The sequence below is a fragment of the Eublepharis macularius genome, chromosome 7 (assembly GCF_028583425.1).
Source record: "Eublepharis macularius isolate TG4126 chromosome 7, MPM_Emac_v1.0, whole genome shotgun sequence".
NCBI classification, from domain to species: domain Eukaryota; kingdom Metazoa; phylum Chordata; class Lepidosauria; order Squamata; family Eublepharidae; genus Eublepharis; species Eublepharis macularius.
In genome coordinates this window covers 45,475,661-45,503,479 of record NC_072796.1, presented here as the reverse complement: position 1 = coordinate 45,503,479, position 27,819 = coordinate 45,475,661, and the positions used below count along the sequence as shown (strand labels likewise).

General features: G+C 40.1%; 2 protein-coding genes across 4 annotated transcripts in view; one reads left to right on the top strand and one right to left on the bottom strand.

Moving 5' to 3' along the window:
* Positions 1-2,658, bottom strand: part of RNF144B (ring finger protein 144B) — a 117,836-nt gene extending 115,178 nt beyond the window's left edge. The window contains exon 1 of the mRNA XM_054984806.1: positions 2,628-2,658. The gene's annotated coding sequence lies outside the window, so the exon portion shown is untranslated. The remainder of the gene's footprint in view (positions 1-2,627) is intronic.
* Positions 2,659-4,341: 1,683 nt separating this feature from the next.
* DEK (DEK proto-oncogene) overlaps positions 4,342-27,819 on the top strand; it is a 28,154-nt gene continuing 4,676 nt past the window's right edge. Inside the window, exons 1-10 of one of the 3 annotated variants that reach the window (XM_054984984.1) lie at positions 4,342-4,549; positions 7,669-7,742; positions 15,597-15,719; positions 17,921-18,022; positions 18,573-18,682; positions 19,924-20,018; positions 21,815-21,935; positions 23,781-23,966; positions 24,912-25,047; positions 26,793-26,941. In XM_054984984.1, the coding sequence (XP_054840959.1) occupies positions 15,608-15,719; positions 17,921-18,022; positions 18,573-18,682; positions 19,924-20,018; positions 21,815-21,935; positions 23,781-23,966; positions 24,912-25,047; positions 26,793-26,941 (1,011 nt within the window). In that variant the 5' untranslated portion in view covers positions 4,342-4,549; positions 7,669-7,742; positions 15,597-15,607. Of the gene's footprint in view, positions 4,550-7,668; positions 7,743-13,618; positions 13,816-13,940; positions 14,254-15,596; positions 15,720-17,920; positions 18,023-18,572; positions 18,683-19,923; positions 20,019-21,814; positions 21,936-23,780; positions 23,967-24,911; positions 25,048-26,792; positions 26,942-27,819 lie in introns of those variants that run through there. The other 2 variants (XM_054984983.1, XM_054984985.1) reach the window with 2 other exon arrangements.

Below are 27,819 nucleotides of genomic sequence, written 5' to 3'. Positions count from 1 at the left end.
AATATAGACAAATTAAAGACCTATTTGATACAGATCAAAGGAAGACAGGATTTAGAATTAAGAATTCAGAATTTTAGGAACTTTTGTTAGGAGATAATAATAAAGCAATTTCTAAAATGTATAAATTGTTATTGAAATGGTTCACAGAAGATGAAACAGTCAAGGTCCAAATGGTAAAGTGGGCAATAAACTGTAACAATGAAATAATGATGGAAGCATGGGAACAATTGTGGAAAAATACGTTAAAAATGTCAACATGTACCAGTATTAGAGAGAATGGCTATAAAATGTTATATAGATGGTATTTAACACCAAAAAAATTAGCCTTAGCTAATAAGCAGTTATCTAATAAGTGTTGGAAATGTAAGGAGCATGAAGGTTCTCTATTTCATATGTGGTGGACTTGCCGTAAGGCTAGAGACTTTGGGGCTAAAATATGTGCTGAGATGTCTTTGATACTCCAGTATAATGTTGTTAAAAATCCAGAAATTCTGTTATTATCTTTGCACTTAGAAGATGTTAATAGAAATGACAAGACATTGCTATATTATATGATAACAGCAGCAAGAATATTATATGCTCAATACTGGAAGAAAGAAGAAATACCTGAAATTGAAGAATGGACAAACAAATTGTTGTACATGGCTGAAATGGACAAACTAACAAGAAACTTGAAGGATCAAGAACCAAAAACATTTTTGGAAGATTGGAAAAAGCTGAAAAAATATATGGAAAAGAAATGGGATGTTAAGGGACAATTATGGTCTTTTGAAGGGTTTTAATGATACTAAGTAAGATAAGATATAGTTAAGATCTTTACTAATAACAAGATAAGAACAACTATAATATAGAAATAATGTGATATTAATAGCGGGGGGTTCAAGTGCTGTTGGAAGTCAACATTGAAAAGGGGGAGGGGAGGGGGTGGGGAAATATACTTGTGGGAATTGAAATGGATTGTATTTGTGTTTTAATCTGACTATATATTGACCCATCCAATAAAAATTTATTAATTAAAAAAAAAAGAAAAAAAGTATTTAAAGCCCTCCCCTATGCAACAAGAGCTAATAATTTATGATTGATTCAAGAATACAGGAGAATCAGAAAGGAATTGGTCTGAAAATAACAAAAAGAACATGCATTTACTTACTGACAATGTTTTACTTCTGAGTAGACACATGGCAGAGTCTGGCGGGTGTGTGTGTGTGTGTGTGTGTGTGTGTGTGTGTGTGTGTGTGTGTGTGTGTGTGTGTGTGTGTGTGTGTGTGTGTGTGTGTGTGTGTGTGTGTGGAATACTGTATTAAGTGCCATGAGGAACCACACTTTCAAGTCTGCGATTAGTTAATGGCAGAAGAGTAGGAATTCAGCAGCAGATCACAATTTTTGTGTGAATCAGTTATAGCTGGAATTAAAGTTTTTTTAAGGCCTGCAACAATTACCATGCTGAAGAATATGACGTTTTATTTATTCCAGCCGACTATCAAACAGCAGAATTTTCACAAATTCTAAGAGAGAAATGTATTTTAATTTAATGAAAGTAGCCTGCCTCATACTACAGAAAGGTGGTGGCTAGCTACTACTCAAAATTTTCAAATGATCCTTATTTTGTGGCAAGCCTTCAAAACTCCATGTTAACCATGACTGGTGCTTTACAAAGCCATGCTTTCATGTGCCATGTACGGCCCAGGGGCTTACCCACATTTATGGATATTTCACTTCAAAACTTCACACTGTGTAATTCTCCTCGAGTCTCAATGATAAAGGCAGACTATAAATAATGTAAATAAATAAATAATAAACACAGTGTCACACTGCACAGTTGGTGTCCTTTATTTAACAATTACCCACTTCCACCGTTCTCTTCTTCCAGCTGCTTCTAAACCCAGTGACTTAACTGAATTTAGAAAGCCATCATTTTGCTGAGGTCTGCACTGTTAGACACCTCGTCTACAGACTCAGCTCTACAACAAGGTGCTATTTCAATTGTTTGCTGTCGGGGTAGAGAATGGAATTGCAGGAGGTTGAAAGGCTTACTTGGGGATACATTACTCAAGGCTATAATTTGCCATAATCTGAAAGATGATGGTCCCCATTACCACAGGACTGTTAGCTAGGGTTGCCATCCTCCAGGTGCGGCCTGAAGATCTCCTAGAATTACAACTGATCTTCAGACTAGAGAGAGCAGCTCCCCTGGAAAAAGTGGCTGCTTGGGAGGGTGGATTCTATGGCATTATGCCTCTCTGAGGTTCCTCCCCTATCCAAACCCCACCCACCCCAGGCTCTACCCCCAAATCTCCAGGAATTTCCTAACCCAGAGTTGGCAGCCCTTCTAATCCACACACACTCAGGAGAGTAAATGAGAGATAAAAAGTGGCAATGAGCTATTTATCCAGATTAATTGCTCACAAGGAATAAGTCACTACATATATCCGAGCACATAACCACTGCACAAGTCTCTGGCAGAGTGTACCCCTGACCCATCATACATTATTTACTGCTGTTGCTAACCTTAAGCTTGTATTCAGTGTAACTGTATGTAATTCGTCTCATGGCAGGACATGTGCCAATATTTCAGTTTTTTCTCATTATTCCCATTTGAAAAGTGGGTAGAACAGGGTTTCACTGACCTGAAACTGTTGCTCTTTGTCTGGTCTTCTGTGCCGGCATACATGTGGAACTGCACAGAAGCCACAAAGATTAACTAAAAGTAAACCAGCCTGCAAATAGGCACTCCAGTCTGCCACTTCAAATGCCTATTTACAGAGCTAGCAATTTGAAGCCAAGATATCTTTTATCACACAAGACAGTTACATAAGAAAACAGCAGCTGACAAGACTTTGTTCTGTCTTTACCCAAAGTATTAATGTCTAGGCCACTGTGAGAAGCTGTATATGACCAGGCAGAATCCTATGGTCTCCTCGTTTCACTTGACCCTTCTTGACCTTGTAGGCAGCACCACCTTTGGCCACCTTGCAGCAAACAACAAGCAGGAACTTCTTGGTAAACTAAGATTGTGGCAGAGGTAGGTGCCAGTGTTCCTGGTTTCAGATCTCTGACCTATAAGTATCCATAGGTAAGCAGGCAGGAAAAAGGTTTTCTGCTCCTTGCTGGTGTGCCAGCCATTTTATTTTATTTGGTATTGTGTACATGTATTCAGAATACATTCATAAGTACAGGAGGAGGTCAGACCTGTTGAGTCTTAACAAGAAAGGTAGATGATGAATGCAGTAAGTAAGTATTTTCTCCTTGCTAGTTTAGACTGAAATTGTAGTCATTCTAGAAGATTACTTGCCAACTGTGCTGATTTTGCTGGCAAGATCCAATGAGAGCCAGGGTGATGTAGTGGTTATAGTGGTGGACTAGAATCTGGGAGATCCAGGTTGGAATCCCAGCTCTGCTATGGAAGCTTGCTCAGTAACCTTGAGCAAGTATTACACACACACCTCATAGGATTGTTGTGAGGATAAAATGGAGAAAAGGAGAACAATATAAGCTGTTTGAGATGCCATGAGGAAGGAAGGTGTAGTATAAAGTAAATACATACATACATTCAATCAGACCTTACGATCATGGCCTGAGAAATACATGTTCTAAACTGTTCACTTTTTAAATTTTATAACATCCAGCCAGATGAAGAAATCTGGTGAACTCAAAAGCTTGCATAAGGTTTTCTGTAAATGTAATTGGTCCTAATAAAAGGGATTATATGAATTTTGCTTGTTTATGAATACTTGTCTGCCTTTTAAAAAGCCGGATTTCAGGTCTCCAAAACTGCTGTCAAATATAAATAGTTTGCATCCCAGATACCACATGACCACAAAAACAAACAACTACATATGCTCTTTGGGATACAAGGAAATATATCTTTTTAAATTTAATAATAATTCACAAATTCTTTAGATCGTTTATCACCACAGAATCAACCCATTTCATTTAGCACAAATGTATATAGTTTATTCGGTCAGTATTAGGGTTTGAAAATGCTCAAGTATTTTTTTTAACTTATGAATATCTTTGATGTCTTGATAAAGCTAATGTAGGCAACTTTTTGGGCTCAATGGTAATTTTCACTAACTTCAAACGGCCCACAAGTTTTCCTCTGTGTGAGCAGATTGCAATGCTATGCTAGTGGGTGTAGCTGCTTCAAGAAAATTGTGGTGAGCTAGCCACTAATCTTTGAGAAAGTATCATGCCCAGCACACAGACACGCCTGTGTGTGTGCGCGTGCGCACACACACACACACTCACAATTTCACCTCAAGTATGAATGCAATGTTTTGCCATAACTGTGAAGTCTGAAGTACAGTTAAAGGCACAGGGAGGAAAAATCAAGAGAGAAAATATTCCATCTCCTGTATGCATGACAAGATCTGGAGAAAATGCACCCGCATTTAAAGTGGTATAGAGAGGACTCACCTTTCTCCTCTGCCTTAGCTGTTATCAGAAAGTCACCGACAGTCCTGAAGCTATTTCTGCTGGATACAGCTTGCTTGATTTCTGGTCACTGCAGCTATTTCGTCAGCACCAGACGCAACACCTTTGGGTTCAGGTAAACTCCTTTTCTTGGCTAGTCCTCTTATTCTCCCCTATACTCCCTTTCATTCCTAACATTGTCATTTCCCAATTTCCACAGATATAGGAGCTGCCAAAAATAAGAGTCCAGATGCCTCAGCAGCATTAGGCAACCTATTAAGGAAGTTTCTTCTGCTTTACATGAGAACAGGGCTGTTGCCCCACAACAACTGGCCTGGCCCAAAGAGGGGCTTTACAATTACAAAAGTCTACTCACTGCAACTGATATAGGCAGTTTGTGTCTGAAGGCACCTCCTCCTTCTCCTCCTCTTCCTACAAAGGGTAAATTCATGCTATATTTCAGGAACAAAGTGCTTGAGAGTCTGCCTCTAAGGATTCCCACAATTACTGGGGTGGGGGTGGGGAATAAGAAAGTTCAGCCTGGAAAGAAAGGACTGCAGTGTACTCAATATAGGACTATATGAAATCATAGTTACTGGTTTTGTATTTATTATATTTCTAATAACAGTATAGAAAAATCAGATTGTTGTGTTTAGATTTAATGTAGGAAAGATGTTTACGTGGCATTTAATATACTGGGCAAATATAAATCTGGTATATATTTTGTCTGTAACTTACAGGAATATATCAACCTTAATATTTTAAGTATAGCATAAATTGAGGATTAGATGGATGAAAGTACATTTTGACAGGATCAAACATTTCAAGTATTTACTTAGGACCGCCTTTCCATATTTCAGCACACAATACTAGCATTATCCTCAACATAATTGTCACGAACAGTTAATTCACCACGCTGTCTTGATCTTGCAGTTAAGATGATTTTCAGATGACTGAATGGCTGTGCCATTAAACTTATTCAGTGCAATTTGGCCATGAGTCAACAGATTTCCCCTTTGCTGGCTATGAACAGGTACAGCTGCCCCCGCGCACACACAAGGTTTTCCTGTTCTGTACCTGGCAATGAGAACCCTACGCATATAGAGGGGCTCTGTATTGTGGTTTATTTTTAACTTTTTCTCCACAGTACTACCAGTCTTGGAAGAATTTGATGTCCTAATTATTAATTTAGATTTGTATCCCACAGGAGCCAATTATACATTAGAGTGCTATCTACTATGTCTGTCTAGGTTCTAGACAGAGGCTCAGTTTACTGAGAGGAGTGTTGTTATTCAACACAAGCAACTGCCTGTATCTGCTGTTCTTTCAGAGCTTTAGATTTCAGGTCCCCCCCCCATGCTTATCTTGGGAGTATAGTGCATTTTGCCCTTTGGACTGGAGAGGTAGCTGCATATCGAAGAAAATTGCCAGTGCATTCTTTATAAACCAGTCAGGCCTATTTTTCAATTACAGTTCTTTAGCTTTAGTGATTCTCAAAGATCCAAAGCAAATATTTTCCTAAAATGTAAAATCAAATTTATTCCTCTGCATAAAATACAATATAACACAGAAGGAAAGAAAAATTGTCTCTGGATGAATGAAGTTTAACAAAAAATTCTTTGAATACCATTTTTACTTTAGAAACTAGCCTGACCAGCACTCCATTACTCTTTGAATAAGTATTTTGAAATTAGGCACCGTGTATAGATTTATCATCGATTAATTGATATGATGTTTCATTCAATGTTTTTATATTACTTTTTTAAAATAGCTACACAAACAGTGTGACTTACTTAATGGAGAAGCTTCACCAAAGATGTTAAGAAAAAAATATTTCCATATTAACACTGCATTCCTAAATTCAGCTGGTAAATTGCTTGTGATAGCAAATAAGGCCCACATGTGTCAGCTGGAAAGCCAGCATGGCATAGTGGCTAAGAGTGTCAGAGTACAATCTTAATAACTGTTTCCTGGGAGTAAGCCCCATTGAATAGATCTGAGTAGGATTTTGAGTAGACCTGCTAACTTAGTGCTAAGGATTGCTCTTTTAGACTAAGATTTGGGAGACCCGGGTTCAAATTCCTGCACTGGCATAAAGGTTTACTGGGTGACCCTGGGCAAGTCACACACTCTCAGCCTTACTTATCTCACAAGGCTGTTCAGAGCATAAAATGAAGGAGTGGAGAATGATGTTGTAAGCCATTTTGGATCTCCACTGGGAAGAAGTCAGGGTATAAATAAATAATAAATATTCTATACACAGAGAGAGAGAGATATTAGGCTCACTTATCTGGATGTGTGTGCTAATGGAGCACCCTGTCAAGTGCTGTCAGATTAAAGCATCAAGACAGGGCCTAGAACACACTGAGATGTGTTTTCAGAGAAGAGGAGCTTAACTGTATCCCACCCATCCCTACTGTACTGACACAAAGTTACAGCAGTGAAAATGTTAGCATTAGTATAATTACCACCAGGGGCAGCGCCAGGGTTTCTGGTGCCCACGGCTGCCCCTACGTGCGCGCGTGCGTACCCCCAGACTGCGTGATGATGTCACTGTGTAATGACATCATCACGCAGCAAGCCAGCCCCATTGGCCAGCGGGTGGCTGGGATGGCGCGCAGAGGCTGCCTGCGCTCCCAGTCGGGCGCGGCAGGTGGCTGGGGAGGTTCTGCATGCTGCCCCGGACACCTGCTGTGCCTGGCCCGCGGCTGCTGCGCCCGGCCGGGGGCATGTGTTGGTGGTGGTGGCGGCGGCGCGGGGCTGGCCGGCTGCAGCAGCTGTGGGCCAGGCATGCCAGCTCCGTGGCATGTGCCCCTGGGCCCGCGGCACCCACCTCACCGCCTCAATGGTGGCACCGACCTTGACTACCACCACTGAAATCACTGGAGTAGAAAACAACCCCATCTAATCTGCCTCCCACCACAGCAAATTACAGCATAGAAATAACAGTTCCATCTTAAACCGAGTTTTACATGCTTCTAGGTCTATTTACTTCAATTGAGTTAGAATGGTGTAACTATTTAGAACTGAACTATAATCACAGGGCACCTAAGCAGCCAGCCTGGTCACCCATATCTCAGACAACAGGAATTGTGGCATAGGGCTACAGCTTTCAGACCTTATGTCATATATGCTTCGAACATATGCTGGGAAACTTTGCTGACTGGAATTCTAAAGAAAGGGCATCTTGCAAAAAACTGGGTAAAATTGTAATAGCATGATGCTAACCCTGCTGTCTGCTCAAAACCCTTACAGATAGTCTACCTCAGGACACAAATATCAAAGTAAATTCTCCAGCTGTGGATACAAGGGTAATGCATCCCACACAGGTATGTGAAGGAGGACAAATTCCCTTTCTCAGCCTTTGGGTACTGCAAATGTTTCCACACATACTCCTCGCAAAATGTATGTAATGATTTAAGTGTGTGTGTGTCTTTAAATGCTTGGTGTGGAATAGATGAAGAGTGGGGGTGAAAGAGCAGGATGAGTGAGTGAGATGATTGGGCAGAGAGCCTTGCTACAAGTGACATCTTTCACGCAAAGGGCACTTGATCATTTTCGCAAGTCTTTCTGGGTACTGAAGTCCCTCTCCCACACCCCTTTTCCTTCTGTTCCTTCCCCTCTCTGTTAGCACGGCTGCCTGAAGAGATGGAGAAAGCCTACGACAGCAGCTTTTGCAAATCGTCTTGCTGGGGGGTGGGGAATGCGCTAGAGAAAGCTGACATGTCGGTGAAGTCCTCCCCTCTCTGTTAGAACTGTTAGGATCGCTGCCTTAAAAGTCAGAGAAAGCCTGCGTTTGCAAATCGTTTCTCTAGTCACAAGCCTGCTCTCAATGATCTTTGGGGGTGGGCAGCTGCAACTTTGCTAATCGTCTTGCTCGGGGAGGGGGGGGAATACTCTAGAGAAAGCTAAGAAAGTTGCAGCTGCCCGCCCCCAAAGATCATTGAGAGCAGGCTTGCGACTGGAGAAACGATTTGCAAACAGGCTTTCTCTGACTTTTAAGGCAGCGATCCTAACAGTTCTAACAGAGAGGGGAGGACTTCACCAACATGTCAGCTTTCTCTAGAGCATTCCCCACCCCCCAGCAAGACGATTTGCAAAAGCTGCTGTCATAGGCTTTCTCCGTCTCTTCAGGCAGCCGTGCTAACAGAGAGGGGAAGGAACAGAAGGAAAAGGGGTGTGGGAGAGGGACTTCAGTACCCAGAAAGACTTGCGAAAATGATCAAGTGCCCTTTGCGTGAAAGATGTCACTTGTAGCGAGGCTCAGAGTTAATTGCTGAGAGAACATTCAGTCTGGGCAAAGCTGTGTGCAGCCTGAGAGTATCTATATATTTCTGAGAGAGAACATTGAGTCTAGGCAGAGCAGGCAACCTGTGTGGAAGCCTGAGGGGAATTCTCATTCTAGTTCATTTAGGCAATCTTTGTGGAAGCCTGAACTGTTTGTTTGTGAAAGAACATTCATCTTGCTTTCTAGTTTTGACAGGCAAATTGTGTGTGCGCCTGAGAGAAAGTCTGTGTGTATTTGAGTGATTCATTTATCTGAAGCTAGGGCGGGTGACAGAGTTTCTGGTGCCTGAGGCTGGGGGCAGCTCAGGGCTGCTGCCGCCCCCATGCGCGCACACATGTGCGTGCGCACCCAGACTGCGTGATGACATCACTGTATGTGACATCATCACACAGCATGCCGCTGCAAGCCAGCCCCATTGGCGGCCCGAAACTATATGAGAACTATCTTTGAAACCATCAAGCTTTAAGTACTAGAGTGAAACAGATATGCTTCTTGTAAAAAAGAAAAGTTTGTTTTTTTATTCCAGGGTATCTGTCATTCCTATCCTCAGGGCCACATAGTCCCACAAAGGAGTCTAATGCTTGGGCACGTTATTAAAGGGGAAATTTAAATTATTTTGGAATATAATTCCTGGTGGCAGCAATCTACCCAGAGGGTGTAAGGGAAGGGTTAAAGGCAAAATCTAACTGAAAAGGAAAAGGGGTTGTATATTGACTCAATAACCTCTCTTTCATCTTCCACAGTTGCTAGCAAAGTTTTCCACACACAGTGCAAGCATGCACAGTGCAGAACCCTCCACCTTACAGATGTGCTGGAAGAATATAACCATCACATTGTACCAATAAGCAAAGTAAACAGAGAGTAAAACCACATTTCTGGGTAACTACCAATCACTTGATTCCAACTGTTGTTTCAGCTGGCCCGACAATCACTACCTCTTTGGTAATGCAGGAATGCAACCCCAACAGAAACTACAGACTGAGTTCCAGTGCATCTCTTCCTCAGGGATGAATAAGTATTGGCTCAACAATCACACTCACCTCCAGCAGGTGAATTGTTTTGTGGTGGCAACAAAAAGGGGTAGGAGGAAGCGCAGGAAGTAGAAGGATACCTAAATAGTGCCTCTCTCTCCTATCTATAGTCCACCACCAAATGCAGAGTGCTTGAGTCCACATGCTGCTTGTTTCTGTTGTTGAATATTACACATTATTGTTTTGGTGGTTCTTTGCAGGCACCCCTCCAACATGGATAGAGGCAAGGATGAACCTCATTCACAGAGTATTGTCTACCATCTGCTGAGGCTAGATGACCAACAGCTGTAGTAACCTGTGTGCATTTAGTTTACTTGGGGATTGCCAATTCTTGTGGCTCTGTAAGCTGCTTAACAAAACAGTTGTTTGACTACAAAAGTTGTACCTATCATATGAGTCTTTCTACACTCGACTTCTGACTAGAGATGGGCACGAACAATACGAACTAAAAAAACCCACGAACAGCCCAATCTGTTGTTCGCGAACAAGCTGTTTGTGAGGCCCCATTCTAAACAAACAGGTAGTTGTTGCAAACCTTGTTCGTTGCTGTTCGTCAAGCTAGACAGTCTGGCACCTGCAATCAATTCCCATGGCAACTCAGGCAGGGATTGTCTGAACTCTGTCTGAACTCCTGCTGTTGCCCTGGAAACCCCAATCTAAGCCCAATTTAGCTTGATAGGCAGGTCTTCCAAGTGTGGACTGGAGCTCCAAATTTGTTACAAGAGGAAAAGACGGGGGGGGCGGGCTCCCAGCTCCAGCTTTCAGGGAGAGACAGCTGCTGTTAGAGACGGGGTGAGTGCATTGGAGCTTGAATTTTCTTTGTGTCTGGTGGGATAGGGATCTACCCCTTGAGGTTCCAGGGCTGCTGCCAGGCTCTGGGGCCAAGCTATGATTTATTATTGGTACCTTTCCTACTGCCTGCTCAGGTAGGGTTTCTGGGAGTGGTGCAGTAGGGATCTTGATGGCTGGAAGAGAGCCTGCTGGCCCCCATGAACAACGAACATGTTCGTGACAGGATCATGTTCGTCAGTGTTCGTTGTTCGTGGATAGCAACGAACAACAAACACCATGTTCAGTTTTGTTTTTTTTGTTCATGCCCATGTCTACTTCTGACATGCATTCTTCATGTGTCAGGAGATGCAATGTTAGCTGGAAAACATAGTTTTAAAAGACAGCTGGCGGAGATCGCTCCAGAGGGGACGGATTCTCTCACAGCCCTCTGCTGCCTCTGGCGTGCCAGACTGTCTCCCCTTCCAGAGCATTTGCCCTGCCAAGGCTCAGTTAATTCAACATTTTAAGCAGCAAGGTCATGTATATGCAGTGTTAGGGACAGATCTTGTGATTCTGTTGTCCTCCAGTGTAAATTTCAAAGGCACAGGACACTTACAGGCCAAACCATTCATTTGACATGCTATCATACCTCCATTACCTGATACTGCTCAATAAATAATTGGATTATTTCACAGATGCGGCTGTTTTAATGAATTTTTGTAGATACGGGTCTACCCTCAGTTGTTGTCAACACAATACTCACTTTGGGAGAAAGTTGAGAGGTCTCCAAATCCTGCAGAGTTGTGGTCTGGCAAGGGGAAGGTACACTATCACCCTGTTCACAGCTGATGTGGAATAAAACATGCAGGTCACAGGATGGAAAATAAGGGCTTCTCTGTTGAACTGCAGCAGGCAGGAAACAGTAGTGAATCTCACGAACCCAGTGGATGGCCAGAAGCAAAATGCAAAACAAAATAATTGTTTGGATCAAAATCTCAGGTGTGCCTGGGACTCCTTCCAGGGATGTCTAGCTCCACGCAGGCCTCAGGCCAGGAATGTCATTCATATTACGTGTGCTGTATAACAGAGCTCCATGCTCACCACCTGAACTCCTACCTGGGATATACAGTGGCCTTTCTGTGGAAGTTTTGTATGCCAAGTGAGCTGTAATAGCTGAGTAATATGGTTGGACTGTCCATGCTTCCCTCCATGTTTTCACCTGTTGAAAGTGAATTTGTTGCCTGTGGAGTTCCCAGGGGTGAAGAAGTTATAGGACTCCTATTGGTGTTAGTCATCTGAGGGTTCCTTCTCTTATTCTGTTCTGTGGGTAAGTAGAGACAAGATGATTTCAGGGAGGTGTGCTGGCATCACTATGCATTGATTGGCTGATTCTCTATATAGCCGCAAACTGGCATCTTCAAGCATGCTGCTCTGTGATTGATGGATGTGGGCAGTGTCACTATGGACTCGAAACAGTTGTTATGCTTTAAGTGCTTTGGAACTGGGTCTTTTTTTTTGTCGTTTCTATTCTCTGCTGTGAGATCATAGGATACTGATTAGCTAAACTGCCACTGGCCCAGAATTGATGATGTACCCCAGTCTTAGGCTTGAGCTGTAAAAGTGTTATCTGTTGTTTGTATATGTTTATGAAACAAAATCGAATATAGCAGCATACTCAATCAGGCTTTATGCTTTATACAAGTATTTTCAAAGACTGGTTAGGACTATTGTTCCCACAGTACCTCACATTTCTGTCTTCCTTCACATGCCAACCATGGGTCTATCATGCATCTATATACAGTGCTTCTCAGAAAAAAATAATTAAAGATCTCATATATATATATGGATTATTCTTGTAAAAAATTGCACCTACTCCACAAATCACATTCAACATCAGTATCGTTTGTTTGCAGTTAGGGTTCCAAATTCTGCCTTGGGAATCATCTGGGGGTGGTGCCTGGGGAAGGGCAACATTTGAGGAAGGGAACTCTGCAACAACGTGATGAAGGCTGCCATTTCCTCCAGGGGAACTGATCTCTGCAAGTCCGGACATCAGCTGTAATTCCAGGAGAACTCCAAGCCCTACTTGGAGGTTACATTATGTAACATACCCAAATGTATTTTGTCTACATATATACCCTAAAACATTTCAATTCAGTTCATCTTTTCTCTATTCTAGGCACACACATTTTAAATGTTTAGCTTGTTTGTTTGGATTTTGGAGGTTCAGTCCAGTATTAATTTTCTTATTATTATTCATTTGCTATTAGAAATGTTTAGGCTATAGTTTTGTTTTAATTGCAAGGCATTTCATGGAATTGTACTTTAAAATTGTACTTGGAGAGCTCTGGTTAAAAAAAGAGTATAACCATCTAAATATAACTAAGGGATCTTTGCCACATCCACACTATAAAGTTGGCATGCAATATACTTATCCTATATCCATGTGTCTGAAACAAATCTTCCTAAGTACTTGAAACTGATACGGATTTTCTTAATTCTTGTATTTATACTTCACCTTTCTCACTGAGACTTAAGACAGTTTAAGTCAATACAACATTTAAATTAATGTCAAAACGACATTTAAAAAATACAATAGGGTATGGCTTGCAGAAATCTGAAAAAGAAGCATACATGCAAATACAGGAACACAGAGATGGACCTTGCTGAAATTGAACATATATAGTTTGACATGACATGGGGTAAAATAGACATGCTTCTAGTGAAGCCATAAACTAAATAACATTCTTCTAAATCCATTTAAGCCCAAAGAAGGACAGAACTCTGTACAGGATCAGTGAGCCCTGCGTGAATTTACAGGCAGGCGAGAACGGTCAGAACCGCGTTCCCCGCCCCACTTCCCGAAAGAGCGCCCCCACGTTAGAGCCGCTCGAAGTAAACACGCGCCGGCGCCCCCTGCAACCAAAGCAACAAGCCGCTCGAGGACGCCACCCCTCCCGCGCATGCTCTTTGCCTTCTCCTCGGAAACACCCTCTTACCCCTCTCCGCTTTCTCCCCTTCCTTCCTGCCCATCGCTTTCCCCACCCCGCCTTACTCCGCATACGTCCCGCAAGTTGATTGGCCGGGGCTTTCCCGCTTCCTCCTTCTCCTTTGACAACCCGCCATTTTGAAACGTTGTTGATTTTCCTGAAGGGAAAAGAGTAACGCCGAACTCGCGCCGAGTCCCGCGCCGCCGGCCTACCTGCCTCGCCAGCTTCCCCCCCCCTTCCCCTCTGCCCCGTGGGTGTCTTTTGTTTGCCGTCGCCATTGTTGCCCGCCCTCCTCAGGCTCAGGGGTCTCTCTGGCGAGCAGGTGGGTGTTCCGTTACTCCCTCAGCAACGGTCGAAGAAACGCCTAACGGACGGGGGAGGAGGTGGTTGCCATCCCGATTGTCCTGGAGCTGAGCCGTCATGCCGCATTTTGCGGAAGGCGTTTTGAAAGAGCCGACTTGCCCCTTCCCCTGTCTTTTGTAAATGCGAGGCCTGATGGTTTCTCGACTCGCCAGCTTCGGTTTCCCGCCGCAATTCTCTCTCCTCCTTCCTCCTCCCGTAGGCTGGTCTTTTGTTGCCCTTGCCAGCCTCTTCGCCTTGTCCTTGAAGGAGGGCGGAAGAAACAGGAGTCTCTCAAGGGAACCGTCGAAGTGTGCTCTAGCCCAACGGGAATTTTGGCCCGGGTGGCAAATACCTTTTTTTTTTTAAAGACGCCTGTTCGCTGCTGTGGCTTAATGCGGCTACGTCGCCTGAAGTTGAAGTGAGGGAAGAGGAGCCCAGCAAACTCCCTCTGAAACTGCAGAGCCATAATCATTTTAAATGAGGGGAAAGATGAGATTTTTGGGTTATTTTTTAAGTGCAGAAGAGCTGATATTGTATGAGTTTTGGATAGTTAGGAAAGAAAGCCAGTAGTAGAAGTTTCTCGTGAAGGAGAGATCTGTGTAACTGTACCCTTCGCTGCATTGTTCAAGAGAGGGTGCTGTGTGATTAGTTTGTAGCCAAAACATTTGTGTTGTTTGCATAATAAACATATATAGGAATGTTATATAGTAAGCTTTTGTGGGCTACAGTCTTAGTTGTATAAAGTGGTCTGCAGAGTTTTTGTTGCGGTGATTATGAAACTTACATAGTAGGACTAGACTAAGAAAATTGACCTGTTTACCCCAGGTTTTCGATATATTGTTTTTTAAAAACCTGTCAGAAAGCAGAAAGGCGGCATATAGTGTTATATCTAGCTAATGGCCCACTTATGGTAGACAAAAGAGAATATCTCCTGATTCCCCTCTTTACTGCTGCTTCCCTCCTTGACCCCTGTAGTGTTTTGTCCATGAGGGTCCTGTGATTCTCAGCATCTCCTTTTCAGGGGCTGCAGCAGGCTGCTGTGTGGAGATGAAGGCAGGTTCAGTCCACAAGTAGAAATCTTGTGAAATCCAGCTACATGTGTTTTGTAATTAAAAAAAAAATCAGTTGAGGCGATTGGTAACTTTGATAATCAGAACAACATAATGCATTTTGTGTTCAAAATAATATATATATAATAAAAATGAATTTGTTCTATTTAGTATGCTTTATTTTGAAGCTAGTATTTACATTTTGTGGAGTCTAGAAATTCTTTTTACAAAGATTAGTGAGATTGGAGATATAGTGTGTGTATATAGTGTGGGTACGCAAAAGTGCCTGAAGACTGAGGAATAAGTACTCAGGCAGCCAGCAAAGGAACTTGACTTCCGTTTTTACATATTGCATGTATGCTTCCTATCTAAATTGTGTCTGATGAACTTTTAAAAACAAAACTGTTTTCACAGAGAATGCATGCCACAATCATTAAGTTAGTGTGTGCATAGCCTGCTTGCATAGAACAAGTTCCTTTGCAATTAATTTTGCATTTGTTGTTCTCTACCCTGTAAATTAGTGTATAAGCTCTAAATGTGTAGTGAATATTCATAGCTTTCAGGTAACTGAATAGTTAAGTTGTAGTTGCTGTTCCTAAAGTAACTGGGCACTCCTTCTTAAGTCTGATCGAAATCTTTCTTGTCTTATAAACAACTTTCAAATTAATGCTTTCAGAATAATGTTGATGCCCCCTCTTCTATTTCCATGCAGAAGAACTAGCCATGACTTCTGTTTCTGAAAAAGATGATGTGCAATCTGCTGAGCAAATAGAAGAGAGAGAACCTAAAACTGAAAATAGTGATGAGGAGGAAGAGGAGGAGGAAGAAGAGAAAGGTGGGTACATATCCTCAGAAAATACACCTGGAACCATGTTAAAGTCAGTGGCGCAAACAATGTTAGGGGACCAGCAGGGCACGATTCAATGTAATGTTAAATACATTGAAAGGAGAGACTTTCTGTGTACACATCTTTGGATGCCACCTGTTGTCCAGGCTACCTTCTATTTCTTTGAATTGCTTGTACATTTAGAAGTTGGGGATACAAACAGTATCTAATGATCCATTTAGATAAAAAGTTTTCATATATGTATTCATAAGAAATACAATTTAAAATACTCTCTGTGCTGCAAGAACACATTTTCATTCTGTGGCTGCGTTCAGACGTCACAGGAAAACACATCTGCTTATGACAGGTACAAAATCTTGTTAATGTGTACACGTGAAGGGTTCCTGGTTTCAGAAGCCTTGAATCAAGCTCCAGTTTGCTGTGTTAATACCTGTATCCCAAGACTAATTATGGGCTTTTCTGTCCCTATGTTCACACTGCTGCTGGCGATGAATTACTACTTCTTTGTCAGTTTATAGTTCGAGGGCTGCAGTTCAGTTTGTTGCTATGCCCTGGTTCCTACTGGAAGAGGACAAGCCTGGGGTCAATTGCCATCACTTCTGCAGGCTTAAAGAGAAATAGTGATATGGGCAATGAGAGAGAACAAAGGGGATGGATAGCCACTTTTTCACCAATAGTTTATAAAGCTTATTTAAGCAGTAAAGCCTTGGTCCTTTTTTATTAACCATTCTAGTTGTATTGTGTTTTGTATACAGTTTGTTAAAAGATAAGAATCAAATGCTTAGTCGTCTATGCCCCCAAATAGTCCTAATATCAGGGGTATAAGTATTTTATAGTACTTCATTTTTGTCTTGCATGCACTACATCTTCATAAAGACATCTCTCATACTTTTGTACTCAAAACTACTTAAAAGAAATATGCACTGATAACGTGTTAAATGCAATAATTATAATTGTTTTTCACTAATCATATTTTATATCTTTTGGGCAAATAATTAGCAACTGTGTGGGTCCCAAAATAAAATCCACATAATTCTGTTTATTAGCGCCAACCAAATTACACATAATTTTAAAATTGTTTGCTGCCAGCCTCCAAAAGGGCATGCACCACTTGTGGGATTTACTAAATGTGGGAATAAAATGGGTGAAGCCATGTATAATTTCTAAACATGTAATAACATACATGTGCAGTAAAAATACCTACTGCGACTTGTAGAAGCAATCAAAGAGCAAGATGTGTTGACTTTAGAACATTAAATACAGATGTTTCTCTTGCATGTCTGCTATTTTTATTCTCTGTGAAACAAAAGGTATGACTAATGTAGCGACTGAAAAGAAAACAGTTAGGAAGAAGTAACTTAGTGCCATCAAGATGATGACATGCCTTCTTAATTCAACCCTAGCCCTACAACCTTGGTTCTTACTCTGCATCTACCCATGATGGGGGCTGGATATGGGTAAGCTTGATAGCAAAGCTGAATCTAGAAAGGCTGAAATAATAAACAGGGCTGTGACTAGAGAAGTATTTGGTTTATTAAGAGTGCAGCTGGTTTGTAATCTGGGGTTGCTCCAAAAACTTGCACTGAGGTTGAGGTAGTCTTAAGGAATGTTCTTTAGTATCTCCATTTGCTGTTAAGCTGCTGTCTTCATCAGTTTGAGGGATGGCAGCATCTATACTTTTGTAACCTAGGGACTAGACTGCCATAATGAGATTGATGTGGGTCTGGCACTGTTGATTGCTCATCAGTTACTTGCTCCTGCAGAAACCATATGTATTTGGCATTGTAAAGAAGAGCAAAGTGCTAGGTGAAAGTGTGAGGTCCAGGAAGGTCTTGTGTCATCTACAATGAATGGTTTTGTTATGCCTCAGCAGAGTGCAATGTGACTCACATTTGAGGCAAGGAAGACTTGGATTCAAATCCCCTATGGCCCTGAAGCATACTGGTGAAGTGGTGATCTTAGATTAGGCTGTGAGATTATGAGGCCCATCTGATGGTTATGGTGAAAATAAAATGAGGAAGGAACCTATATGCTTACTTAAATCCCTTGCAGGATTAAATGTATAATGAACAGCACATGTTCAAAGATTTTGGCTGAAGCCTGGTAGTTAGTGTGTGGGGAGGAGTTTTGAGAAGGGGTATGGGAATACCTGTGCACAGAAAGAAAATATGCTTTATTGTTTCTTTCAGAAAAGAGTCTCATTGTTGAAGGAAAAAGAGAGAAGAAGAAAGTAGAAAGATTGACCATGCAGGTGTCCTCGTTACAAAAGGAGCCTTTTACAATTACTCCAGGCAAGTTTTTAAAGCGTATTCTGTATTAAACAGAATTCTTGCTTTACTTTGGTCTCTAAACATGCTAAATTAGAACTTGTTTTCTTTTAGAGTTTTATATATATTTATATAAATGTTTAAACTTGATGCTTGGCTGTGTGGTAACATGAATAGATTTAAGCTGTAGTGGTGCAAGCAGTGCCCTACATGGCAACATTTGAAACCCAGTTATGCACTTTGTGAGTGTGGCTAAGTTAATTGCTATTATTTTATTTTCCAGGAACTCCCTCTGCTTTCTCTTCCTGCTAGGTATGTGCTTGGCACATGTGACTGTCTTGCTGCCATCGCTTCACTCTGCTTAAATTCTTGAATGAAGCTCTCAAGCAAGATATTATATATGTCAATTCTTACACAGTTTCTAAGATTAAATTCAGTCCCCCTCAGATACATAATAAGTAATCTGTTAACTATCTGCAGGCTGTAATAAACAAGTCCACTTATACTTCCCTTCAGACAATATTGTTCTAGTTCAGTGTTTAGACACTCAGTGTGATGCTACTTTTTCTTTCAGGAAAGGGACAAAAGCTCTGTGAAATTGAAAGGATACAGTACTTCTTAAGTAAGAAGAAAACAGATGAGCTTCGAAATCTGCACAAACTTCTCTATAATAGACCAGGCACAGTAAGAATTCTTAAAATATTGTCTTTCATATTAATTTGAAAATCGTTATGAAGGCTATAATGGAGGTCTTTTATAGGTATTTTAGATTATTTATTTGCTGTCTCTTTATATAGATGTTTAAGGTCGCTAAAGAGTCCTAAGTTGAATCTTGAAAATTGCTACATTGAAAATGTGTTTAGTTGAATTTGATGGAATGGACATTCAGATACTTAGTCTGGATCCAAAGAGCTACTCAAGATGAGTGCTCCGATATGTAGCCTGAGTTCTCTTTAACTTTTGACTTTATTAAAAACACTTGGCCATGCACTCACAAACTGTTTTGTCTTTGTGGTGGAAGTGATCTCTATGTGTGCAACTGTATTTTTAGTTTTTATATTTTAATCTAGTTTTTATATTTTATCCTGTTTTGCAAAAGTGGTATACTAGGACAATAAATACATGAAGCTACCTCATAGTGTGTTAGGTTTAGTCTGTCAAAATTTGTCTACTCTAGCTGGCAGTGGCTTTCTATGTCTTAGGAAGAGGTCTTTCACATCAGATGCTACCATATCATAACTAGATGCCATGGATTGAACCTGGTACCTTCTACATGCAAAGTATATTCTTTCCTGTTGAGCTTTGTATTGTATTTCTTAGGTACTTGAATTAACAATGGGATAGAACCTATGAATGCTACTGGTGCCTTCTTCCAGTACAAGGGGTCTTCCAGCAAGCCCCTAGGCTCCAATTATATATGTCTGGACCATTGAAGTTACATTTATATAAATGAGAAAAACTGTGAAAACAGCTTCTGTACAAACACAGGACCATTAGTATTCATGCTTGCTTTTTATCTTTAGATATAATTATTAGACAACTGATTTTAGCATGCCTCTTGTTGTCAACAAGTATTTGCAACTTGTAGCATCTCTCCCCACCCCCCACCCCCGCCCCAAATTAAGGGAAGTTCTTTCTAAGTCAATGAACAAGTTTCTTTATCGGGATCTGCTACATCTGTTCTAAGTACTGATGATGTTCAATCTTTTGCTCTTTTCCAAACCTACATCTGTTCTAAGTACTGATGATATTCAATCTTTTGCTCTTTTCCAAACCAAATGAAACAGAAGTATTTATGTGGAATTGTCTCATGGACCAGGGATTTTGCCTTAGCAAGTCTGCATTTGGTCTTGTGATACACATAATTTCTCAATTAATTTTAACTATTTTAATTTTTTTACCTTATCTTTTGTCTTCTGCCGTAGGTTGCTTCATTGAAGAAGAATGTGGGCCAGTTCAGCGGGTACCCATTTGAAAAAGGAAGTGACCAGTACAAGAAAAAGGAGGAAATGTTAAAAAAGTAACCTCTTAACACCTTTTGTTAATAATTTCACTGTATAAATATTCTTTTCTAAGTTGCATCCTAAACACTACTTGGAGTATACTGTATGCGTGAATACTTGTATCTGAGTTTAGTAAGTTTACTGGCCCTAAATTGTTTCTGATATTACACACACTGTTTCTTTTACTGTGCAAGAGAATATTTTACTGACATTTCATGCTTCATATTAAGGAGGCACAATTGAGCCTCATTGAAGCTCTTCAGGCGCCACTGATTTCAGCATTGATCTACTAAAATTAAAGGCACCTGAAAGCGTTTAACGGTGACTGGATTGTGAAATTCATGTTCATCTATAGCTTAATCTCTGCAATATTAATATTTTTACTACACGTAGTACAAAGGTAAAGGTAGTCCTCTGTGCAAGCACTGAGTCATTACTGACCCATGGGGGAACGTCGCATCACGATGTTTTCTTGGCAGACTTTTTGTTACGGGGTGGTTTGCCATTGCCTTCCCTAGTCATCTACGCTTTACCCCCAGGAAACTGGGTACTCATTTTACCGATCTCGGAAGGATGGTAGGCTGAGTCATCCTTGAGCCAGCTACCAGAACCCAGCTTCCGCCTGGATCGAACTCAGGTTGTAAGCAGAGCTGTGCCACAGGGCTCTTTTATACTAAGTAGTATAGTTGTAACTTAAAACTATTCCAAAGTATCTTTTCTCCTTCCCTTATCTCCCCTTTCAAACATTTGATTTTTGTAGCTGAATAATGCAGCATACACAAGAGTTTCTCTTAGCTAACATGCATTCAGCAGTAAGATAATGGATATTTCTGCAGCCTATGAAAATGTTTTAGCTTTTTTGTTGTATTTATGTCCTAGTTTTCAGCCAAAATTGGCTCTCAAAGCAGCTTGCAACTAAAATCCATCACAAGGATAAAATACATTAGGAATACATGAGTGCATTATCACAGTGTCTTCTGGATCCTTGGCCATTAAAAACATGATCCTTTTTCCAGGCTTTCTCCTCCAGAGGGAAAAGGTAGAAGTAGATACAAGTGGCAGGCTGTTCTGGACTCTGGCAGTGTAACCATGTTGATACATAATATGCTAGACGTTACAGTTTGTAGAAGTTTGTGCATTATTTCTGAGGACCATGCACTCGTTTTGCAATTGCAGTGAACGTTTGCAGCCACAGTCAAAACTATTTTGCCAAGTTTCACTTACTGTGTACTTGTCTCTCCTTACATGTTTTAACCTTTTTTCACTCCTCCTTTGCAGTTACTCAAGTCTGTCCATTAAAGTTAAAGGTTTAGATAAGGTTACTCTGCATAAGATGACACTGTAAATACCACTTGTTAGTTACAAAGGAAATATTCCTATCACTGACACTCACTTAAAGTTCAGATCAAAAAAAGCTCTAGAGATTCTTCTTTTAAAAACTCAAGGTCATAGAACTTTATGTTTTTATTCTTTCCTGCCCTTCCAATCTGTGATTCTACTTTATCAAAGTTATTGTACAATTTTATTTTATAGAAGGGAGCACATAACAACTTAGTAAAAAAGTTGGGTATCTGGAAGAATTGTTTTACTATTTTTAATACATAGTTGAAAGTTCAGATAGGTTAGGTTTAGAAGTGGATTATGAGATTTGTGTTTTACAATATATTCATATATATTGGTGTTTGATTCAAGGCACTTTGCAATTCTTAATTTGAATAATTGTAATCCAACTGATAGTCCTTGTGAGTAAAATGAAATAGCAAACATTTTTCTCTGTATTGAATTAAAACTGTTAATCAAATTTTCTTTACAGATACAGAAATGCAATGCTGAAAAGTATATGTGAAGTTCTTGATTTGGAAAGATCAGGAGTTAATAGTGAACTGATAGCCAGAATCTTAAACTTCTTAATGCATCCAAAACCTTCTGGCAAGGTAAAATGAGATAAAGCTATTTTTAAATCCTCCTTGTAACATGAACTAGCATAAGAGAAGGGGGTGTCTGTTCATGCTTTTAATGCATAATGCTTCATTGTATTACGAGTCTGTGTAAACAATGCATATTTCATTTTTTCAAAAGTATACGTAAACAGCTTTGAGTCACTAGCAAGCATCTCATGACTGATTTATATTTTTGCTTGCCGAAAACATGGGAGAATTGAGAAAAGAACTAAATAAAGTGCATAAATAGGAAAAGCTAAGAGTAGCATTATCTTAAATAACTATTGCATTAAAGCTGAATTACACAGTAGTGTCTCTCCTAAAGACATTTTATAAAGGGATCATGCTTAACAACTGTTAAGATTTTGTTCCAGCTGAGGGTTTTTTTAAACTTGGCACTTGTGACATTAAAAGCAAACTGAGAAAAAGTTGCTTATGTAATGGCAGTCTATAATGGACACACAATTCTTCAGACAGGGAATGGATGCTGTTTTTGATTTTGTGTCTATTTTCTAAAAATTTTCTGTAAATATTGTGAAACAGAGTACCTGGGAGCCATCACTACTCAAAAAAGAAATAATTAATGACTCACTGCTTATGAAATACAACAATACTGATACCACTATTGAAAATAAGGGAACCTTTCAATTGCCAAGCTTTATTTAAAATATTCCAAACTACTTTTCTTCCATGTGAATCCGAAGCAGTTTACAGAAAAGAAAAATATGGAAAAGAAAAAAACATATAAATAAAACCAATGTGATCAGCTACAAACCAGCTGACAGGAGTAGAGCTAATAAATCAGTCTCACAGAGCAACAACTCAAGACTCAACATGAAAAAAATGAAGCCCCACAAGCACCAGAGATTATTCCTGATACCTAAAAAATAAAAAGAATGCACCAAGCAAACTTCCAGGCAAGCTTGCTTTTATTTGATAGGCAGGGAGCTGCTGTAATATTTCCTACAGCCATCTACTTATCTTCAGGAGAAAAAAACAACCCTAGTTACTGGATTGCCCCTCAAGTCTTTATGCCTTTGAAGATAAAAACCAGCATTTTGAATTGTGCTGGAAACAAGCTGGGAGCCAATGAATTTTTAAGTTTAGGTATAATGTGCTTATTATAGAAGACTTCACTTCGTAAACTAGTTGCGCTGTGATGTGTAATCAACCAGTTGAAGCTTCCAAAGATTCTTCAAAGACAGTAGCATACAAGCATTATAGTAGTCAATTATGGAGGTTACTGAACTACAGATAACTGGTGAAATAGTGACTTTTTATGAAGGAGCAAAGCTGGCATCCACTCTGCAGTTTGAAAGGTGCTAGATACAGGAGTTCTAGCAAGGTCTGAACATGGGGTTGGAGGCAGCATAGCATTTCCATGAGCACAAGGACTTCTCTGTGGAGTGCAGTTCTCTCTCACACATGCGCGCACACACACACTCACACAATCCTGTTCCTGAGTTAGGATTTATACCTTCTAAAATGTTATCCTGGATCCAACGTATGATCTGTAAAGGGAAGTTTAGCTCCATCCAGAACAAACTCAGTCCCATCTCCATGGTGAGCTAAATTACCCATCAACAGAACATCTGGTTTGATAGTAAAGTTGATTTTGTTTGTTTTATAATGTTTGTTTTATAATGATTTTATAGTTGAAATACAGTACTTAAACTGTTGTGTTTTAATAGTATTCTGGGATCCCATTTTATTTTAAAATGATTTATTAGCACAGGATTACATTCTATGGTGACTGCAGTCTTGGCAATTTCTCCCATTATGGTATAAGTCTTAATATTTCTGTGTGATTGTACTTCTAAATGTTTTAATGTTTTATAGCCATTACCAAAATCCAAGAAAACACCCAATAAAGGTGGTAAAAAAGAACGCAGTAGTTCTGGAACAGCAAGAAAAGCAAAACGCACCAAATGTCCTGAGATCCTGTCAGATGAATCTAGTAGTGAGGAAGATGAAAAGAAGGAAAAAGATGAATCATCTGAAGAAGATAAAGAAAGTGAAGAGGAGGTAAATGCAATATATGGATTGCTGAGGTTGATGCTGAAACTGTCATAGGCTTACTTGGGGAAGAGTGGGAGGCAATATTGTTACAGAAGAAAATCCAATAGCTGAGTATTGCTTTTAATCGCCTTGGTGGTAGAGCATGCCTTGTCTTGAAATTCTGCCATTCCATCTTCATGATCCTAACGGGAATTGAAATCAAGTTTCTGTACGTCTGCGCGCTAGGAAGTAGAGATGTGAATTACTAATTCCAAAATGTGGCTTTAGGAGAAACTGTACTACTAAAAGACTTGATGCTAACCTCAAACTTGCAGGGGTTTTGTGTGTATGTATCCTATCTTTCTTTCTTAGATCCCTGTAAAATTGGAGAGGCCCATTCTCTAGCACTGTGTGGACTACAGGTTGCATCCAGGCTCCTACAACAGAGCGAGTTTGTGGAAATGGATCTTTCCCACCTTCCTCTTCCCCTCCTGTTCAGAAGTCACCTATTTCATTCCAACCATCATTGCTATGCTTCAGAGGTCACTAGAATTTATGACATGTTGAACTGGGGAAAGGAGGGGTAGCTAAAATCTGCACTCAGTTCTAGCGGAGCAAAAGGTCAAGCAGGAGTAGATGGTGACTTCACCTCTTCCTTCTGCTGTGTGACATACTGTTTTGAAGGGGCCCGTGATGTTCAGCATCGTATTTTTGAGGGGAAGTTGCAGGGGCTGTAGGACAAAGGGGAAGATGGGAAATATTCCAAAAGCTGTCTGCATTAAGGAGCTTGGGTCCCCCCCCCCCATTATGCTGAAATTGCAAACAGCTAATGCAAGTACAAAGGGTTTAAATTAAGATGCTATGTTATTAATGTTTGCTACAAGGAGAACTTTCTGACCACGCATTATGCAATAGATTATTCCTGTAGCATTAAAAGAATTAAAATATGAAAATGTTTTTTCTCTACTACAGCGACCTAAAAAACCAATCAAAAAAGAAAAACCTAAACAGAAGACAACTCAAAAAAGCAAAAAGGGCACAAAGAATGCTAATGTCAAGAAAGCAGATAGCAGTACTACTAAGAAGAATCAGAACAGTTCCAAAAAAGGTAAATCCCTCTTTCGGAAATTTATTATAGCTTTACTAGGAAGACCAGGCTTGTTTTCAGTAATCTACAAATTACTGTGGAACGGAGTGATCTTAATTTTCATAATCCTGAACACTGTCATATGGTCTTCTATTTTCAACATTCACCATTGGCCACTGAAACCATAAAAGGAATATCTGGGTTGGGCTTACCTGAAGGAGGTATCTCCATGTGCCCTGGAAGGACACGTATTGAACTTGAAATGTTTAGTAGAACAATAGAATTCCTATGGATGAATCTATTAGAAAGACTGGATAAATTACTGGGGATCTTGATTTTTGATCCTTGTGGACATAAAAACCAGCCATTGTTATAACTAGGTGAGAGGAATTCTTTTTCTTGTAAAGTTGGCCATAACTTACATCAAACAGTATCTCGTTTGACTGAAGTACTTAATGCTTTCACACTCACTAAAGAGCCACATTATGATGTGCCTCCACTAACCAGGTGGCAATTTACTGTGTTATTTCTAAATAAAAGTAAATAGTAAAATAAGATTTATTGTAATGTGCTTTTGAAAAATGAGTTCTGCTGGCACAATAGTAGAGAGCCAGTTTGGTGTAGTGGATAAGAGTGGTGGGACAGTAATCTGGAGATCCAGGTTTGATTTCCTACTCCTCCACTTGAAGCCAGCTGGGTGACCTTGGGTCAGTCACAGCTCTTCCAGAGCGCTCTCAGCTCCACCCACCTCACGAGGTGATTGTTGTGGGGATAATACTATACTTTGTAAACTGCTCTAAGTGAGCATTAAGTTGGCCTGAAGAGTGATACATAAATCGAATGTTGTTGTTATTAACAAGACTTCTCTTGTGGCGAGTTGCCGTGCTGTTGGTGGAGGTTGGGGGTGTGTGTTGTACAAACTTTTCAGTTGTTGTTAATCATGTTAAGAAGCCATTCATGTGCAGATGCACATCTTGTCTCTGATTTTCACTGTACTACCTTAAAAAAATCTGCAGCTACACAGATACAGCTTGTGTAGTTTCCATATGGTTGGATTTAAAGTTGCTATTATATTTGTTTGTGTGAGTAAAACTTTACTTGAATTCAGAGAAAGCTGCTTTCACATGTGCTTAGCAGATCTATTCTCTCAACAAAAACTATTGTGTGAGTGTGAGAGAGAGAACTTCAGGTTCTTGACTGTGATTTTCTATAAGAGAGAATTTCTTGTTTTTTGTTTATAACCTCACTTAATTATGTTTCTCTGTAAAAGTTGACTGAAGAAAACAGATTGTACAGGAGGGTAGGATCTGGAATCCAAACAGCTATTTTAAATGTGCCCATGAGCTTGCACAAAGGGGAAGAGAGAAATAGACTATATGTAGTTGCAGTTTCAGATATTTTGGCAAAGTTTATGTAGGGTAAAGGCTACACAGTTAAGCCAAAGAGTTTTGGGGAAAAATTCTGAGCAAGAATGTAATGGTCTCATGTAGCTCTTTTGGGAAGGAATTTCAGACATAATGAGCAGCAAGGGGCAATATGTAGAGTCATTTAAAGGAGCAGGAGATGATGAACCACAAGCACCACTTCATCCCCTGAAACCTGCTTTTGAAATGTCCCACCATTTCAAGAGGCTTGCTATCAAAAAACCTCCACGGACACATGATCATGTAGTTCTTTTGAACCCAGCCAAAATGCTTACTTTGGGGAAAGAAAAGAAAAACTTCCACCTTTTGTATTTTAATAAGCAAAATATCTTTCGTATTTAGAAAGTGAGTCTGAGGATAGTTCAGATGATGAACCTTTAATTAAAAAGTTGAAAAAGCCACCTACAGATGAAGAACTGAAGGAAACTGTGAAGAAACTATTAGCTAAAGCTAATTTAGAGGAAGTTACCATGAAGCAGATTTATAAAGAGGTAAGTGTTTAATACTAGTTTTGTACACTAGTATGTTAGTTTGTGTGTACATATGTACAATTTCATAAACACTCATGTTCACTTGGTGCAGAAAAAATAGATTAAATGGCCTTTTATTTTCTTTGACAGCATTTAAATCCACAACTGCTGATACTTGTTTACCATACCAGTATGTATTTAATTGACACCCAAAAGAGCCCTAAAAGATGGAGAACCTATTTTACTTGTGTGAACACTTGAGTCCTAGGTCTCTCTAAGTCTTGGGCATCAGGCCTATGAAGGCAAACTGCCTACTACCTGGAAGGGCTGTTGCTAGTTGGTGTACAGTACTCTTCTACTTGAACCAGTGATGATGGAGAGTGCTGTCAAGTTATAGCTGACTTATGGCAAGCCCTAGTGGGGGTTTTGTGACAAGATACTAACAGAGGTGGCTTACCATTGCCTACCGCTGTAACCTTGGTCTTTGTTAGAGATCTCCCATCCAGTTACTAACCAAGGCCGACCCTGCTTCACTTCCGAGATCTAACAAGATCAGGCTTGCCTGGCTTATTCAGGTTAGGACACTTAGTCTAGTATCTGAGTGTATATAGGGGTAGTTCCTTAAAATAAGGCTGAGCTAACATTGTATGCTTCAGTTTATGTTTACTTTATGTATACTGCCAGAGCACTGATTTTCATTTAGAAGGTGCATTCTTTGCCTGCCTGTTGATTAAACAGCAGTTGTACTTTTTATCTGTTTTTAAACTGAAATGGTTTTTTTGTGTAACAGTAATGAACATTATTACTGTCTTGTTTTTGTTCTTTTATGTTTGATTTGGTTTTTTGTTGTCTAAAGAACCTTACTTAGATTTCAGTCCTGAGTCCTTAGAAATATATGT